General features: G+C 40.9%; 1 protein-coding gene across 2 annotated transcripts in view; it reads right to left on the bottom strand.

The window, feature by feature from the left end:
* CLCN1 (chloride voltage-gated channel 1) overlaps positions 1-19489 on the bottom strand; it is a 59028-nt gene extending 39539 nt beyond the window's left edge. For both annotated transcript variants that reach the window (XM_015294039.4, XM_046944646.1), the window contains exon 1: positions 19314-19489. In XM_015294039.4, the coding sequence (XP_015149525.2) occupies positions 19314-19364 (51 nt within the window). In that variant the 5' untranslated portion in view covers positions 19365-19489. The remainder of the gene's footprint in view (positions 1-19313) is intronic.
* Between the last annotated feature and the right edge of the window lie 494 nt (positions 19490-19983).

The raw sequence follows: 19983 nt of genomic DNA on the forward strand, positions 1-19983 counted from the left end.
GGACCTAGCATTTACCTAATTCTCACTTATCAAACCATCTTTCCACCTCTGATCTCTGTACCTAGATATTGCTGATCCAGGAAAAGACTGAGAAATTAAACCTATCCTTTTAATGACTGAGAAAATATATGCCATCTGTAGAGAAAGATACTGGTTTTACGTCACTTTATTTCTTATCTCCTGAGCACTATATTCCACAGATTATAAATCACCCCTCCCCCTCTTTCACCTAAAAGGTAAGGACTTTATCAGCTGTCTTGGCAATATTAACATCCTCTTTATTTCACAGGGTACCAACAATCTTTCCTCACAGCCTCACTAATCTTGTTAAATTCAAAGTGTAAGTGTATGTTGAAGGAGATTGTCTGCTCCTGTAAGGGTACCTAGAAAGGACCTTTTTCCAAGGCAAGAAGAGATAGTAAGGATTGTAGAATCATAGAATGACTTAAATTGAAAGGCATCTTAAAGACCATCCAGTTCCAACTGCACTGCCATGGGCAGGTCTGCCACCCACCAGCTCAGACTGCCCAGGGCTCCATCCAACTGGCCTTTAATACCTCCAGGAATGGGGTACTCACAGCTCTCTAGGCAGCCTGTGCCAGGGCCTCACTGTCCTCTGAGTAAAGAATTTCTTCCTGACATCTAATATAAATCTCTTCTACTTTAGTTTAAACCATTTCCCCTTGTCCTATCGCTATCAGAAAGTGTAAAAAGTCAGTTTTACAAGCTGTTTATAATCTCCCTTCAGGTACTGGAAAGCAGCAATGAGGTCTTCCCGGAGCTATCTTTTCTCCAAGCTAAACAAGCCCAGCCTTTCTTCATAGGAGAGCTTCTCCAGCCCTCTGATCATCTTAATGGATAATAAGAAAGGGAGGAAGTGATGGGAACCAAGTCTGGTCAGTCACATTAATTTGAGAGAGCATATGAGAGCTTAGGAATGTTTATGCCAGTGGTGTTACTTGATGGAGGACTTTTAGGGTGGGAGACAATCACAAGAAGCAAACCTCACAGTCACACTAATTAATGGGTTAACGTGTCACAGGTTCCACATCCAGAAAGGACGAACTTTGCAACCAGTAAGACTGTGAACCATGGGGCCCCAGACTGGGAAGGTGCAGAAATGGCAGAGCTCTGAAAAATCATAGGGGTGCCCAGGGGGAAAGGGGAAAAGGAGGAAAAAAGAATGTGCATAACCAGAGAAAGATATTAAAGGGCAGGTAGTGTGTAAAACGGGCTCAGTTACTATCTCGTTTGGCTGAGCTCTGTAGATGAATATCACAGGCTGACATTTTCTTATTTTTCTCTTTAAATCTTCTCTTAACTATCTGGATAAACATGCATTCTCCCCTGTGTGTGTACTACAAGACAGACCTGAAAGCTCGGCAGGGGTGCTGGGCAGACACAAGAACTGTGCCAGGTACTCAAAGAATCCACAAATGCACATGTGCTTGTGAATCTGGAGAATGCTGTGTGAATGCCTGCGCTGGCAAACTTAGATCTCTCACCAGCAATGATCTGTCTCTGCCTGTGTGTCTGTGTGTCTCTGAGTTATGCGCTCAGCTTTGCTGCTGTCTGAAGCTGAAAAAGGGAAAAAGACAGCTCCCTCAGCCTGGGCAGAGATCCCAGTGGCCAGACAGGAGCAGTGCTGAGCCAGAGACGTTGTAGAACGCAGTCTCTTTCTTGTCATTCTTTACCTCTCTTAACACGAAGTAGCTACACTGAACGTGTATTTAGTTTTGAGGTCTTCTGCTTCTACTTCAGACTCAAAGCAGAGCTTGTTTACTTTATCTAGCTGTCACAGCTTCCATAAAAAAAGGTACTGCTCCAGTTCTACCCATTATCTTGTTCATGCTTTCAGATCAAGAGAGTCCCAAAAGTACAGAGTACTGAGCACAACACTCACTATCTTTCTGAGCTGCTACTGCCCAGTAACTGTCAGTTTTCCTCTGTCACACTGTCAGTAATTTCCTGCCATGGTTGCTCTTTATATATTTTCTTTATTGCTCATAAATTCAACTTTCTACTACCAAGGCCTAGCACTGCCTTTCTAGCAGGACACAGCAATGTGGTATTGTTGTTGCCTGGGAGGTTCTCAACAAACTCAGAGACTTAGAACAGAAACACCAGAAAATGTGAAAGAAATATGATGATGTAATAAGCATCCTGTACTAGTCACAAAAACAGATGACCTGTAGATATGGCTTTTCTCAGTTCCCCAGGTGCTTCTAAACCTGTTCAAAGAACTCACAAAAGCCTCAAAAGCCTCAGTAGGACAGTTTATAGATTGCCCTACAGCTCACAAGAGGAAACATATTCAACCTGCTCAAATACTAGTTTCTTCCTCAGGTATTACAAGCCCTAAAGGTACTCAAAGTGCATTTCTGTGATACTTCCTTCAAGCAGGACACCTTCATCATGGACAAATCTACAGTCACAGCCCAAAAAAGGGTCTAAGAAAAGAAAAAAAAAAAGGAATATGATTTAGAACCCTCACCCAAGGTGGGTCTATTCTCCCATTAGCTGTCTCCCTCTTCTTCCCAGTTTTCTCTCAGATCCTCCTGTTTCTCTGCGTTTATTCCTTTCTCCCGAATGCTTTTTAGGATGCAGAAATACAGTTCCCAGCTTCTATAGCAAAATCTCTGATGGTATCGAGGAAGGGATGATTGAATACAGGCATTTCACTAATGGTCCTGTTCCAGGGAGATTTATCACCTGAAATCCCCGTGGTATTAATCAGCAATGACAAGGTTGACACCGTCATCTGTGCCCCACCCATAGAGACATTATAATAGTTTCTAAGCCTTCTCCTTACACTAGAGCTGTTTTTGCTTCTCTAGCAGATTTATCCAGATCTAGAATAGTTCACATCCTCACTGTATACAAATCTCTTGGCTCACCAGACTGCAGCCTCCGCTGGAGTGAAACTGAACTTTTTCAGCTACCAACAATACTACATGCACAGAAAATATAGGACATGGTGATCTAGAGCCCTCAAGCATCCCATATTGAGAGAAGATGATTTTGTAGAGGCAGAGTTGTTACTCCAAACTGTGTATGCAGAATAGAAAAGCAGTCATTTGTGAATAAAGGAAGAATAATACTCTGTGCTTCAGCCAACTTACTCCAAGAGGCCCATAAGGAAGACAACATACACGGACACAATATAAAAGATAGGTTATGAAACAAAGTAAATTGTAAAGGTGAAAGGAAAAAAATGAAGTTGTAAAGGAGGAAGAGGAGAAAGGTGCCAAAGGAGGACTACTCAGAGGCCATAATAAACAAAGAAAGTATGGAAGGACGTAAGGGGTTGAGATAAAGGATACGAAGTTAGCTACATCAAGTATACCTTGCCTGAAGCAACAGCAACACATGAATGGTGTTGTAAGAAGAAGGAAGGCAGGAAAAAGGTTTCAGTGGACATCAGATAAGGCAATGCCTAATAGGTGAGAACAAGGTGTTTGAATGGGACATTTCATTAAACAAGGCTTCAAAGAGCTATAGGATAGAGTCAGAACTTTGTGAGAGAAAGAATCCTTTGAAAAATGTTAGGAAGAGAGAGGGATATGGAGAAAAGAGAGATTTTATTAGGAAAGAAAGGAATAGACAATAAAGTAGGGCTTGAACAGGAGAAAAAGACTGAATTTAAGCTGTGCAACACATTGTAAGCAAGGCTGAATATGGATAGATGATGACAGGAAGTCACAAAAACTACTTGAAAGAAGGGTTGAATTCACAGTGAAAAGTAAAAAGAAAAAATCCAGAAAGGGCTTTCAACACTGAAAAGTAATAAGATAATATGAAGATATTCAAGAGGACACATACTGACTGAAACTGGGATGAACAGCACACAACTGACAGAAACAGGGCAGATCTTGAGAATCATCAATTGATAAGTAGGGAAAAGATGGGGTAACCTACTCAACTCATGGGTAACCCATGAAGAAAAATAGACCTCATAATTTTAAGTGGATAAACACAGGAGCCACTTTTAGGAATGAAGGAGCCATTAAAACAGGAGTTTGTAATAGATGAACCTGGAATGAAACTTGAACAGATCATGATATGACATGATGACATTGTGATATGACATGGTATGATATTATGATATGCTATCAACTAGCAAATATGGTGTGAGCTTTAGAGGGGCAGACCTAGGCCCCTGTTCCAGAAACAACTCAACTGTGGTAATCTGCACAGAGCATTGTGTGAATGCTGGGCCAGATAAACTGAAACAAAGTCATACGTATGTTGATGTTGCTACCTAAGGTGGATGACTCATTAATTTGAGCTGCCTTATCTTACATTGCAGTGTGGTCACAGTTTGGAACTGGGAGTGAAAAGAACAAGTAGAGAGAACTTTCACAAACTCAGCAGAAAGAGATTTTACAAATTGATCCCAACATCTCAACTCATCCAGAACTTTAAAGTGAATATATCTAGATGTCTTGGTGAGCTCTCTAGTCAAAATCAGCAGGGTTCAAAACTTGAAGAATCACACCAGTGATTAAAACCAGATTACTTTATATTTTTTAACATAGAGAAAACTCCGAACATACGTCAGACAGTACAGCAATGAATATAAGGGGACAGACTCTTTAGCACGGTCTGTGGTGATAGGACAAGGGGAAACGGTTTCAAACTTAAAGTGGGGAGATTTAGGTTGGATATAAGGAAAAAGTCTTTTACAGTGAGGATGGTGAGGCACTGGATCCAGTTGCCCAGAGATGTGGTGGAAGCCCTGTCCCTGGAGACATTCAAGTCAGTTTGGACAAGGCTCGGAGAACCTGATCTAGCTGTGGATGTCCCTGTTCATTGCAGGGGAGTTGGACTAGGGCACCTTTAAAGGTCCCTTCCAACTGTAAGAATTCTATGATTCTATACACAATTATCTCCCATGCACTATGATCCTCCTCTTGCTTCTAGGTCCATCTTGGTTGCAATAAACACTGTGACTTTTTGATCTGCTAAAATTTTTCCTCGCACTCCTTTGTCTAGGGGCACATTCCCATACTTCTAAGGCTTGGCTCCTGTCTAAAGCTCCTTCCCTAAAGCTCACTGTCTTAAATTGCAACCTTCAATTCCCTCCACCCTGCAGCACCACATAGTCTCTATTAAATCACAGTGGCTCTCCAAAGCAAGATGGGTTTTATTGGCAGGGTAGGATATAACTGCCTTGACTTAAAATAAACTGAGAACAAATTAAATATGCACAGTGTGTATGTAAGAATCAAAAAGATGAATCAAAAAGAAGAAATAAAAATGAAAATTAGACTGCATGTTGATGAGAAGCAGAAGACTTTTTACAGCTGCATTAGGCATCTGAAATAACTGAAAACAGTAAGACATACAAGACACTCAATGCACTGTTTGAAGTGGGTTTAATGGATCTCTGTTTATTTTCTATGAAGAAAATGCTGCATTAGCAAACATCGAGGCAATGTTTCAAGATGAAGTAATCATCTTGGAAGCATTTTTAGCAGAAGAGACTAAGGAACATCTAGGAAATGCAGTCATCTCTAGTGATCAAAACCCATTAGGGATGCTTCCAAGCTTGTGAAATTTTTATTGTTCCAGGATGGAGAATCTACAGACTCCAGGCAACTGCACTTTACATCTCCACCTAGATGACAGGCTTTGATTTCAAATGGTGAGTATTTCCTAATAAGCCACCTGCACCATGCCCTGTATTTTATTGTAAGAAAAAAGCATCCTTCAGATGTGAGAGGCAGCCCATGCTCTGAAGATGATTTATACCTTTCTTCTCCTCCTTCCTACAGATTGACTGCTGCACAAGTAAAATTAATAGATGTACATTCAATCTGTTAGTCACACAACTGTACTGGTTGAAAGCAGCAGGACTAACACCATAAGGATGGGAAGAAAATGCAATCATGAGCTATACAGAACCAGGCTGGCACAAGCTATGCTTGGGCTGTTAATTCTGTATAGGACTTGGCTAATTTCAAGAGAAGACTGCTGCTTCCTACATCAACCCATGGCCAACTAGGAAAAAATGTGATTAAAGCAAAATACAAATAGGAGGCAGATTGACTTATAAAGCAAAATTATTTGGACTGGATGAAAAATGTAAGGGTTTAAGGACACGTTAGAAATACATTTTGAGCCAGCAGTGTGCTCTTGCAGCTTGGAAAGCAAATGGTATTCTGGGCTCCATCAGAAAAGGGGTGGCCAGCACAGACAGGGAGGTGATTGTCCCTCTCTACTCTGCCCTCGTGCAGCCCCATCTGGAGTACAGCATCCAGGTCTGGAGCCCCCAATACAAGAAAGATGGAACTGCTGGAGAGGGTTCAGAGGAGGCCCTTGAAGATGATCAGAGGGCTGGAGCACCTCCCCTACGAAGACAGGCTGAGGGAGCTGGGCTTGTTCAGCTTGGAGAAGAGAAGGCTACAAGGATTATATAAAGGAGATTATATAAAGGAGGGGAATCCACTTGCAAAGATAGACAGTGATAGGACAAGGAGGAATTGTTTTAAGCTCAAGAAGGGAAGTTTTAGATTGGATGTTGGGAAGTTCTTCACACAGATTGGTGAGGTACTGGAACAGGCTGCCCACAGAGGCTGTGGATGCTCTGTCACTGGTGAGGTTCAAGCTCAGGTTGGATGGGGTCCTGGGCAACCTGGTCTAATACCAGATCTGGAGGATGGGGGGGGGGGGGGGGGGGCAGGGGGGTTGGAACTTGATGATCTTTGGAGTCCCTTCCAATCCAAACCATTCTATGATTCTAACCGTTCTATGTTTGAACTAGGATTTGGCAGGCAGATGGTGCCTTAAGAATGGACAGACATCTCTAGGAGGCCATGGCTAGGATTAGAGGTATATAAGGAAAAAAAATGATCAATTTCATTTACCTGATACTCATTCAAATTTTAAACGCTTGAAAAGGCATTTCATTGAGATCCTAGAATCTATTAACGTCTCTGAGAAAGTGATCACAGTACTGGCTTAGGAGACCTAAGGAACAGGCAAGTTGAAACTGATGGCTGCACTTTGTTAGGTACTGGAACTAATGATCTAAAAACTTGATGCAACAAAAAGCCATTTTCAGGCAGCTCAGCACTTTGATCCACTTGATTAATGAACAGGAATGTTCAAAAAGAAGGTGGCAGGAACACACCTAGAAATGAGGAAAGGGTCTGTCATAGACAATCATAGACAATCACTTTTTCTCAATAACACTTCAGTCATGCTTATATTTTTAGTTTCACCTCTGTAATTGTACTACTAGAGCATGTGCTATAAACTGCTCATGAATTTCATATGTGCAAAGTACTATTTGTTTTGACTTTACTCGTGTGCCCTATCCTGTCTCAGTAGACATAAATGATGCCAATATGGAAGTTATAACAGACATGTTATCACTACCACTTAATATTTTTAAGTACCCTACTTAGCCAAATTTATGCTAATACATTTTATACAATTTTGACTAAGTTTTCTGTTTACCTTCTCCTATCTAAATGCACCTAACCATACAAACACACCTAGCCTTCCTGTACACAAAAGTCTTGTAGCCTTCTGCTGTCTTCCCTATTTCCTGTAAAAGAATCCCTGGTAGTAATGTGAGATAAAGATGAAGGCAAGCAGTAGGAAGGAAGTTCTCATAGCAGACAAAGAATAAATCCATCACCAACGAAGGGCAAATTCCCCTGTGGAAATAACCTTTCCTGTTATTGCTGACTGCTGTTACATGGATGACAGTGAGAACCAGCATAAAAAACACTGGGCTCTCTTCCTCTTTTATCAGCTCCCTACTATAACTTTTAGGTGTTGGGGAAAGGAAAGAACTGCATGTAGCAAATGCCACATTTTGTCATGGAGGCTGCACAAAGTCCTTTCCCTGTGGAACTCATTAAACCAAAGCTGCTGTATGTGTATCAGTAAGAACCAATTTCGACTGTCACAAGGAGGAAGGTACAAAAGACTTCAAAGCCATGAAAGAGCAATAGCCTACAGATATTGAAGAGACAGGTATAGATAGGATTTCAAGTAGTCTGGTATTTCAAGCCTAGAACAGTGTAAGTCAGCAGAAGTGGCAGGAAGTTTCCTGCAATTTGTATTGTGTCTCTTACACAATGGGCTGATGTTTATTATCCCGGTCATTCGAAAATAATATACTTAGAACAAAAATTGAGAGTGTCCAAAGTCAGCAGTGTCACAAGGAAAACAGACCAATAAAAACAAAAATGCAGAGGAAGAAAAGTGGGAATTTATCTATAATTCTTTTAACTTGAGAACTGAGAGAAGCTCTAGAAGCCGCTAAATTCAGAGAGTTTATGGGAAATTATTGAATTTTGGATGTCTTATGTGTATGTTTAATAACACTGCTCACAGCCTAGACCTTATGCATTGCTCGTTGTGCAGAGTCAGGAAAAATCAGTGAGAGTATTTGTGGACCTCAAGAAATTTTTCAGTCTTTCCTGAAGTCCATCATATTTTCAAGAACTGAAGAGGAAAATAGTTAATTGTCAGGCTAGAGGTAAATCTCGTCTGTCAATAAAACTCATCAATTGACCAGTGGGCTTGTAGGCCCGCCATAACTTTTTCAGTTCTCCTGAAGGACTGACACAAAATTATTCCTTGAGGCTACTGAGTTTAGGGGTTACTTCTCTCCTACTTGAAAAGAATAGTGTAATTCTTATTTTAAGACACCTTATTCTATTTCTATTCTACTAGCCATAAAAAGTGAATTCCTAAGTGCCTTTAACTTTTATGTATTCCCCCCATTTGGTATCCAGAAATGATGGAAAACTTACCTAATTTAAAATTTTACCTCTACGGAAATCAAGCTCCCATTAGTTTTTCTTTCTCTCTGTATTTTGTCTTCTTGGTCAGTTGTAGCATATGAAATTCTGACACGTATGGGCAGGTTGAGGGAGCTGGATTTGTTCAGCCTTCAAAAGAAACAGCTGTGGGGAGGAGGGAGGGATGTAACAGCAGTCTCTCTCTACCTGCAGCAGATGGGCTGGAAAAACATCAGAGCCAGACTTCTCAGAGGAGCACAATGAAGGGCAGGAGGAAAAAGGCAAAACTTGCAACAAAGATATGCCAGAATGTGTAAAAGAGAAACACGTACACATCCACCCTCTCTTGAGGGTGATTCAGCTCAGGAACAAATGTCCAGAGGGTCTAGGGAATCTTCCATTCTAAAGATGTTCATAACTTGCTTAGACAAGGCCAGGGACAATCTGATCTAGAGTTGGAATGAGCCCTGCTGTGAGCAAAGCATTGGGCTAGAGACCACCAGAGTTCCTATCCAATTTACAATTTTTTCTGAGTCTTTATCTGAGAAACAGAGTAGATGTCTCCATGGTATATGCGTGTGTAAAACCTGTTTAGGAGAGAGAAGCTGAAATTCACAACCCACTAAGGGAATTGCTACAGCTATTCCATTTGGCCTGCTAGCTGACTCAAGACAACACATACAGTGTTGCCTCTGTCACAGCACAAAATTAGAAAATAAATATGGGAACATTAAGTTGTCATGGGAGCTCTTTGAAATGCTGTTTGAAAACTAGAAGTATGTCCAGATCTTGCTATGGGAACAGGACATCAGCTCCCCAGATACTGAAGGAACAAGATCGCCACAATTTAACCAGACAGTTGCCCTGCCTGGGGGCTATGATTGCTATTATCACACTCTGTGGGCCCTACGATTGCCACCAACAGCAGCAAAGAGGGATCTGTGGAGAAATGACACCACGCAGGGAAGGAGATGGCTGTACACATGGGAAGACCATTGCCTTTCATAGCCTCTTCCTTTGCACATTTACTGCCTGGATTCCCATGCTTCTTCCCTTAACTGCCTTGCTGGCACTGAGACTGCAGGCACTGAGCTGCCAGTGCAAGCTCTCAGTCCTGCCCCTGATTGCCCACCCCTATGCTTGTAGGGATGGGAACACACCTATCACAACAACCAACACTCCAGTCTCTAACCATGCCCCACCTCCCTGCATGGAGTGACCTTCAGGAGGCGGTTGGTGTTCATGAGGCCCCTCTGATCTCCTGAAAGCTATCCCACTTGCACTACTGCTTGTCCTTATGTGGGGAAGAGTTTCTGCTCTTTGCTATATGCACTGGCTTGGCTGGGGATCTTTTTTTTAAATCAAGAATGGGGCAGGAGTATACCAATTCAGAGGATCATTGATCTGGCAAGAAGATACACCTGACCCTTACCGTGGCAGATTGTGACCTCATCTTCATCAGTTAGAGCCCTATTCAAAAAGGAAAGGGGACTTAGCAGGCAGAACACTTTCCTACATCTGTGGGACCACAGATCTATACAACTTGCTGGTATACAGCTCTGCTGATACCACTGGCACCACTGCTGATGGCTAGCAGGTTTCTCAACCTTATTTCCTCTCCCTCACAGTGAAATAACTCAAAATCCCATCAGGAACTCCCATGGGATCGAGGGAAGATCTCCAGTAGGGCTGGTACACTCCTTGCTTTGGGCATTGTGTACCTGCAGGAGATCTTCAGTAACTGAACTGGCAAGCTTATTTGCTGCAGGGGCAGAGAAAAATGGTCTACTTTAGCTGCCTTATGGGTGTCTCAGATAAAGCAGTGATCCTATATGGTATTATAATAGTATTTACCATTATAAATGGCAAATAAAATGACATTTGCACAGAGAGAGAATGAGAGTGTGAAGTCACCAGAAGAAATGGAAGAGCAGGAGTTAGAAGAAAGTTGCATATTGATGGATTCAAAACCCAGAACAGAGCTGAATCTCAAGAGATGCTACATTGAACAGGACGAACTTTGTAGGCACTGTACGGGTTTCTTACTGCAACAGTTCCATGCTGGAGATAAGGTTATAACACATGTCAAGTGAAACTGTGATTAACCTCAACTTGTCCCTGAGCCTTTATTGTTCACAGGCAATATAAAGGGTGCAAAGATCACGAAGTGTTGCCGTTGCTTACAAGGAACCCAGAAGACATGATGAAGACATAAAAGCAAGACCTTTGTGGCAAGACGACTTGGACACACATTTCATACCTAATCTTGCCACTCTGATCACTACAATCCTGTCCTCTCTTGACCTATAGTCTTGAGTGCAGGGGAACATGATCAGTGTACTAAATCAGCTGCTGCACATTCAGATCTGCTTGGAAGTGCATTAACACCTTTAGCATCTGTGTTCTGATACTAGGTCTGCAATGTCAATTTTATGAGAGGGCCTTCCTCAGCACTATCAGTCTGGCCTTAACTATTGATTTTACTTCCACCCTCTACTGAAGAGCTGTACTAGATATAAGAGGCAGATATCATAAGAAAACCAGGAAGTCATCACTTCCTCATGGAGTTGATACCTGGTACCATCTACTCAGTAGTATTTCTTTCATCCTGTATCCAAATGGAGGAGATCAGGCTGAGCCACTGATGGTCAGACAGCATCTGCATTGTACACTGGCACATCTCACAGACATTGGGTTGTTGCCCTTCCGAGACAACCATCTATTCTCTGTGAGGGCTGTTGACATCTCACTGGACTACTGCCCATTTTAAAATGGACACTGTGGTGCCTGTGGGAAGACTATGAGAAACTTCAGTCTGGAAAGTAAACTGTCAGCTGACACACTGTTTTGGAATTAACTGTGTCAATCCCACAATTTTCAAGATTCAGTAGCAAAATATCATCAGCTAACGACTGTTAATTCTCTTTAGACAAAATCCCTTTATTACAGATCCAAGCTCACAAATCTGTAGAAATGAGGAGAAAGAGAGAATGCTATACTCGCAGAAAGGGGTTGTGTTGGAAATAAAAACTCTTTGTGAGTGAGTAAAAAATCATTGGGAAAGGATTTGGAAATGATGTGGCATCTTAGGGTGCTTTGTTAACACATTATACTAAAATCACGGTACATACTTACTGTGATGACGTCAGGTTTTTTAAGATACTGGAAGTTAGGTGGTTGAACAGAATATAAACACACATGGCTATAGGAAACAGCAAATCAAGAGATAATAAGCAAGTTATACTCAGTGAGAATCTTGCTACTGAGTAAATATTAACTCCCTTTCTTTCCCAGGACCAGCACTTTGGAATGAAAGAGTAATTCAGTAACTGCCTGACCCCTGGGGTTCTGTTTCCTAAGATCCTTCCAAGATAAAAGAGTGGGTCAGGGCTCACAATGACTGACCCAAAGGGGTCCTTTGGGCAGTTGCTGGTAGTGCCTCACAAACTATCCTGACTTACACTTCAAGAGTGGTGTTTCTTTGACACAGTTACACCTATGGGTAGCTCCATAGCCTACTAGTTAGTATTAGAGCAGTTTCCCACAGTGATGGAACAATAAAAATAAAGAATAAGGATGACATGGAGTGGCTCAAGGTTAGTGATTGAGGGTGAAAGATACCTAACTCTTGCAGACATTGACTGTGAATTTGTGGTAAAGGGCTATTAGTCAGGTTGCACTATCCCACATTAACTGAGCTGTAAGCAGTAAAGGCTGCCTGTCACACTGTGCACCTGAGTCATCAAGAGCCAATAATGCAGAAGACCCTGAACTTCCCAGTCTCCCTTATTCTCACTTTTCCAGACAGTCTCAATGTCTGGTCATTTATTTTTTGACGTAAGGTACGTCATAAGGTTCATAAGGTACGTATATAAAGTTACATATACAATATAAGTTAAAAGAAAAAAGGAAACTCTTTAAGGGTCACAGGAGTAAGAGTACTCCAGACAACTTCTGAAAGGCAGAGAAGAGACGGTCTTAAAAGAAGAGAACACACAGTAGTTCAAGATTTTTTAGTGCTGGCTGCAACCTTCATAGATTACTTACAATTGTGAGTGGCATAAAAGGATAACCATGTTCTCCTTCCTGCACTATTTCTGGTATGTCTGGCCTAAGCATTCTGGAAGGTAAATTGATAGAAAAACATTCACGATTTTATGTGGTTAACTTCTCTGTGTCGTGCTCTAAATGAGTTCACCACAGGTCAGGGAAGCAGCATTCAGAATCTCCTGCATGTGCCAGTCAATAGATCATCTCAGCTATAATGTACACCCTCAAATGAAGAATTAACACACATGCTTAGGCAAGAGGAGAACTTTACCTAGCTCTTGCTTAATCTTCCCAGTGGAAAGATTTTAGTACCTACGGAATAGATATGGTATATGCGTGACTTGGCACTGTTAAGACTAATTGGTATAACTTCAGTCTCAATTTGAGGGTCAAATCTGAGGGTCTACAAGGAAGGTTCTTAATCACGGGTAATGTTTTTAAGCACAAGACAGTATTCTTAAACACTGCTTTCTTATCAAAGTTGAACATACTGCCTGTAGTTTATCTATTTTCAAAGCTGCAAGTGGTTGCTTGCTTTGCAAAGATATAGGTTCTACACACATTTGTACTGTGCAACAAATACCACAAAGGTACTGTGTATTCTCATCTACTCTTGATGACAGTCAAATATTAATGAACCTTTTATAAATATTTTGTGGAAATGAATGACTGTCAATCACAACAGACACTTGGTTCCTTTAAGGGCACGTAGGAATCAACTAGTTCACCAGGCAGGAGCAACAAACATTGTACAGATAGATGGCTCAGTATTAAGAATGTAAGCAAATCTGTTAACCTAGTAATATCCTTAATAGTATCCACAGATTGAAGTGCATGTTGCAGTAACAGCTTGTGGAAAATCTTTGCCACTCCTATGTTCAACTTACATCACCTGAATCATTATCAAATACAAAAGCATAATATGCTATCACAGCAGTGAAATCTGAGTTCCCAGGTTACTTAATAGTAAATCACTTTATGATTGATAAGCTTCTCAGTGGTAAATGAAAACAGCTTAAATAAGCAAGTTCAGATAAGGTAGTGTCCAACATTAATAGTCTACGCCTTTCCTCTCTCTGCATTAACACAACAACAGAGCTATTGTTGCATCATGCAGGTATTTGGAAGATGTTCTATCAATACTAACAGTAGAAACTTCAGTAGCAGCTTCTTGCTGCTTCAATAAATCAAACATTAACACTAACACTTATTTTTATCCAGTTTACCTCCAGTTTTTGTACAGATCACCCAAGTTGTTTGCTGTGATTTCTACAGACTCACAATTGTAGCCAAGGATTTTGTATTTGCTTTGAAATATGAAGGCATTATTCCTCATATACTATACCTTGTATGCCACCTGCTGTACAACTTGGGCAGAAATCTCTGTATTCCAGTTTCCCCACTTCCAGCCAGTGTTTACAGTTTTGCTAGCAACAGGTCTAACTTTTTGAAATACCAGGAATGCTAGTGTAAGTGGTTTTTACCTTTGTTCCCCAAACTGGTCTGGAATACTTTAACCTGCTATGTTGTCAAATTACCATGCAAATTATTAGCAAATAATATTGTCAGGACAATAACACGTAAAAAACTTGTAGCACACAGCTATCCTATTTAGATTTCAAATATATATGGGATGCCCTCTTATGCCATTTACATACAAGCAGGTTATTTTACTTTTGCTAGCACAAGATCAGTGGCGAGGATTAGACTGATCAGCATCCTGACAGATCATGATATTTTTTTTCTTGGGCTATAGATCTATATGGTTCTTGTGAAAGCTTAAATTTTATAGCAGTATAAGCAAGGAATGTGTAGTCTGTGAGAAGAGGATGGAGGAGCTGTGTTTGTTCACCTAGGAGAAGAAGTGAATGAAGCTGTCTGATCGCATTGAGGAGATGAAGCCAGACTCTTCTCAGACAGGCACAGGGAGTGCTCCAGAGGTAACAGCCATGGCTTTCAACACCGGAGATCTGTGACTGAGTAAGCAGTTGAACTGGATACTGCCAAGAGGCTCCTTCTCATCTCAAATCTGTCCATCTCTCTCTCTTTTTTTTTTTTTTTTTTGAGATAAAAATGAAGAACTGGCAGACTGCTAGCCACATAAACTGGAGATAAATTCTTCAGTTAGCTGTTGGTCTCACAGCGGAGCTTATAGCCACAGCAAAAGATATGGCAATTTCCTATTCCCATGTTTTAAACAGCTAAGGCAGATATGAACACCTCACCTGTGCAGAGACAGACGGAGCTCTGCTTGTTGTTTGTGGAAGAGATTCAACTGGGCTGGATAGTACAGCTATAAACAATGCCTCATGGCTTGTCTCTAGGGCCTAGCATTGTGGTGAAGTAAACCTACATTCAGACCAGCCTGCTCCTAGTCCAGAATCAGTGAATACCACGTGTATTCCAGCTTACTAAAGTTTTAAAAATTAAGTCCATGCTATTTTAAGAAAAAACTGGCTGTTACAAGGCCTGCTCTCATTTTCGTCTTCCTCAGCCTTCCTCCTGGGATGTCACATCACAGTGGAAACATATGGTTACTTGCAGGGCTTCTGAAACTAACAGATCCTTTAACTAGAAGAAATCTAGGCACAACCTGCCTGCAGAACTGGAGGTCTTTTTTTCCCAGTGACCAACTGACACGCAGTGAAGAGTAACTCTAGCATGTCTACACTGCAGATGAATGCCTTTGAACTCCGCAGTCATGTGTACTACATAGCCAGGAAAAGACCCTACCAGCAGCAAATTTCTGACACGGTAAAATTTGTGATTCCATTAATGGGAAGTGGGGAGAGAAACTAATGTTCATCTTCATATATGTGTATAGCAATTGTTCAGTAAACTCTGAAGCAAGGGGAAGTAGAAGGCAATGTGGATATGGTGGATAAGCAAAAAGCAAGCCCTTAGCTTCAGCAGATACTAAATACCAATTTCACTTATAGAAAGACAGCAAACGGACTTCTTTCATTTGTTAGTTTCAGCAGAGGCTACTCTGTAAGGCAATAAGTACTTCCAGTATACAAGAGGTGACTCCCTCCCAGCCCTTGCCAAGATTGAATACAAGAAGCTAAAAATTATTCCCTAATAACAGTAGGTGATGCTCCTAAATGCCTGCACTTTCAATCATACAGCAAGTAACTGAAAACTTCATTTTTTCCTCTTCTACTGTCATTGTCAGGTGCCTATGTCTTGCCCTGTGAAGTATAAACCTGTATTCATCTGCCTCATTTGCCATCTCTAGCTTTAGAATTAGCAGTAGAAATCTGCATAAATCTCATGTCCTCATTTGTCCAGGTCTCCTTGTCCTTCTAATATTACTTTGTGTATGATCGATAATAACTTCAAAAAGAAAAAGAGGAGGAAGGACTGCCAAGGATCCCCCCACTGCCTTGGGACAGCACAGGGAAATAATCACATGGGATATTTTTGGAACAGAATCCAATGGCAGTGACCTGACGAAGGCACAGAAAAAAAACACAGCTGTGAAACCTAACACTTGGCTTCATATGTACAGACACCAGGAGCATCAGAGAAACAAACAGAAGATGTACCAGAAGACAAGAGTAAGAGAAAGGTATTTGAGGATAACGAGAGAATAGTGAAAGAGTAAATGACAAAGAGGTAACAAAAGACACAGAAAATAAATGTCTTAAAGAGAACATGGGAGAGAAACAGTTAAAAGACAGCTGGTATGTAGGAAACTGAATAAAGTGTCCATGTTATATAAATAAGCTGAGATGCTTTTATCACAGAAGGGACTGAGGGGCAGGAAATGGTCAGCTGACTCATCAGATCTCTTATTTAGGTGATTTGTGACCTCAAAGGCTAATCAGCAATGGCTCAGTCTACCATCTCACCTCTTCCCAAGGTACAAAGACTGTATAAGCAACTTTAATATTGGATTGTGGCAGTGCAATAGATTTTCTAAAACAGAGAAAAACAGCAGTCATTCGTGCAGTCTTTAAAGTCAGGCAATGACCTACCCTTTCTTTGACTACATGCCAGCATACCCAGAGAGCAGTGAATTTTATATATGAAAACTAATGTTTGTAGTGTTAGTTTGGCATTGATTTTATGTGCTCTGCTACTCTTCCTTCACTAGATAAGAAAAAACTAACATGACTGACTATATGGAGTGAATAGTGATAATGATGATGCTTGATAGGAGTATGTTCCCAAAGTTAGTGTTTTAAGGCATAAATTGCTAAGACACTCAAGTCTCAAAAGTATCTGGGATCCACTTGAGGCACCTGCATCCAGAATTGCAGTCTTATATTCAATTGCTACCAAATCATTGTAACTGATCTTCATTTCTCTTGTTTTGAGAAATACTTCATTCTTCATCAAGGTAAGCGATTCAGCATCTACCTATCACTAAACCTGATTAGATCCAGTAATTATCTGCTCATCTTCCTGAGATTCGGAAAAGCTTAAATACATGATCATTACCAAAGAACTCCTACATTTATAGCCCCTTTTTAATGAAACAGGCAGCAGCATAGTTGCCTTCTGATCCTAATGTTTATCTGGGATGTGGGTGACTTGAATTCAGCTAAAGAGCAAAATGTTTTAACTGTGCAGACGCTTGAAGGATCAAACAACTACCATTTGCTACAAATTCCTGTCCTGTTCAGAATCTATAAAAGCTTTCATTGGCAAACATTCAAGACAAATGTATGAGTAAATGAAGACCATGTAATATATTGAATTTGATTTCTTTCCTGAATAGCTGCTTAATAACCTGCATGTATTCTGCCAAAGAAGACTTGCCTTTTCCCAAATTATATGAATTATGCTCTTTGAATTAAGGAAATCTAATACTAGTCATGTCTTCCCACAAGCCTGCAGGAAAACTGGCACCAGTCTTAACTCTCTGACTAATGTAGTTCTAAATTAAAGAATAAAAAAGTGAAACGTCTAGAGATTCATGAGTTTGTTACAACTACAGAAGAAATACAGCCATTTTCCCCAAGTAGTATGCCCCTAGTTTTTGCATCTTTTGCAAACTTGTTCTCTCTGCTACCACTTTTGTTCAGTTTTGTTGCATTTCCTTGCTTTTCAGTACTCCATGCAATTCGATCAGCTCAGGAACCGACTCAGTTTGAATTCTTCATCTCAGAACTCATTCTCCTTCCAGAAATCTTACAACATTCTATACTGTGCAAACGGGCCAGTGAAATCCGATTATGTTGTGCATTAGGTCCACAGTCTCAGTATTCCAGTACTGATGTAACTTAATCCTGACACTGTGGATGCTACTTTGTGTTGGTCTACAGAAACACAGAACAACAGACATTAAATATTTCATAGTTCAGACTTTCCACTGCAACGAATGACTCTTTCAGCAATGTTAGTACTTGGCAAGCGATAAGTAGCATTTTCGGTTGAGCGAAATACCAAGAGGCTGGGTGCTTGTGTCGTGTCTGTGTAGATCATTGAGAAACTTACATTCATCATGTAATTCAGGATTTGAAGTCAAGCTGTCAGTCATACAAGGCCTTAGGGTCACACTAAAGATCATACAATTCTTCACCTGTGTGTATTAGTTCAAGTACAGGAGAAGTACTCTCTCAGTCTTTGCCTCTACCTTGTGTTCCCACAACCAACTGTACAAACCCCTTAGTAAACCAATTGTGTCATCTTCTGTAAAGAAGACCTCCATGTTTCTTTGTAGTAGCTCAAAGAAGATAGAGATTTCATGTTTTCCACACCTCCAATATAGTCTAGTCTACAAACATGGCTACAAAATCTTTGCATGCTCTGACACAAACAAGCCACCATCATACATTTTCAGAGGCTAGGACTCCATTCACGCTGTTCAGTAGGCAATTTGCGGCATTTGATGCAAATTCTTATTTCAAATACCAGATGAAGTGTTTTTTTAGATGCAGTACAAACTGCTCCCTAAGCTTGTTCAGAGAAGTCTGAAGAATCATGAGGAGATGAAATGAATCTTAGTTCTCAAAGTTGCCATACTTATATCAGGAAGTGAAGCAACAATCTCCATATGAATATCCTTAAAACAAAGCAGTGCAAAACCCCACTAAGACGTGCCTAAAAGATGCAAATAAGAGCATACTCTCATTAACATCCAGCAGGGCAGAATTCTGTCTCTTCTGAAAGCTGTAACAAAGGGTAGTGAGAAGTTTGTCTGAGAAAAGGAAACCAATTCACAACAAGCAACTGAATTTCCATGCAGCTCTGCAGATCAGATGTCCCTACAAACTCAGCCCTGACTCTTTCTAGCACATTTTTCCTGATCTAGTGAATTCAGTGACATAATTTTTTCATTCATGGGGATTAAAGATTTTCTTTATGATAAAAAGAGAAAATGGCCTCATTCTGTCTTGGAGGAAGGCAGTTGTGGGGCACGTGCTCATGCAGAACTCTCACAAATTCTTCCTAATACAAGCAGGGAAGGCTATTTGTAGGCAAGAAAAGTGTTTACCCCTTCAGAAGAGAACAAATTACAATGTAGGAAATACTCTGTCCTTTTGTACTCACCAAAGTTTGTTGGTATCGTAATACTTTTGTTGGAGAGGCCTCCCTAGTCATATCCCCAGAGACAACCTTTGTGGAGCAAGAGGTCTTCAGGTCAACGTCTTCCCTTCTGCTCTCCACTGCAAAATCATGGAGTGAAGCAGACACAAGGCTGAAGCTAAAATCCCACAGTGCACCCTGGGAGAAAAGGTTACTGGTGAGGTAAAGACAGAGAAGGGAGAGTGTAACCAGAGACTCCCTGCCCCCTCCTGTTCAATCTGCGCTTGGAAATGGCAGGCGCTTCCCTGCTTTAATACCTCTCTGCTGCCCTGGCACTGGGACAGCTTAGTAAATTAACAGGAGGTAAGGTTTCCCTTTCCTTTCTCAGGCAGTATCACTCTTCTCTGCATTTAGAAGGGATATAAAGTGGGACCACAGAAAGAATGGGGGCTGATGACAGAGAGAGACTTTGGAAGAAAGAGGATGGAAATAAAAAATGACCAAAGTAAGAGACAAAAATATCTTCCTGCAACTTGAGCAAAATTATTCTACAACTTACTTCAGAGGCAGCTTTGAGAAGCGTCATCACCTGAGAGGGCAACTTCTCCCAGCAGCACTTCGAAGACTATTCCTTACATGATTACATGATGTCCTTAGCATTTAACATAATTTGACTTCAAGTATACACATTATT

This window comes from Gallus gallus, chromosome 1, assembly GCF_016699485.2.
Source record: "Gallus gallus isolate bGalGal1 chromosome 1, bGalGal1.mat.broiler.GRCg7b, whole genome shotgun sequence".
In the NCBI taxonomy this organism is placed as follows: Eukaryota; Metazoa; Chordata; class Aves; order Galliformes; family Phasianidae; genus Gallus; species Gallus gallus.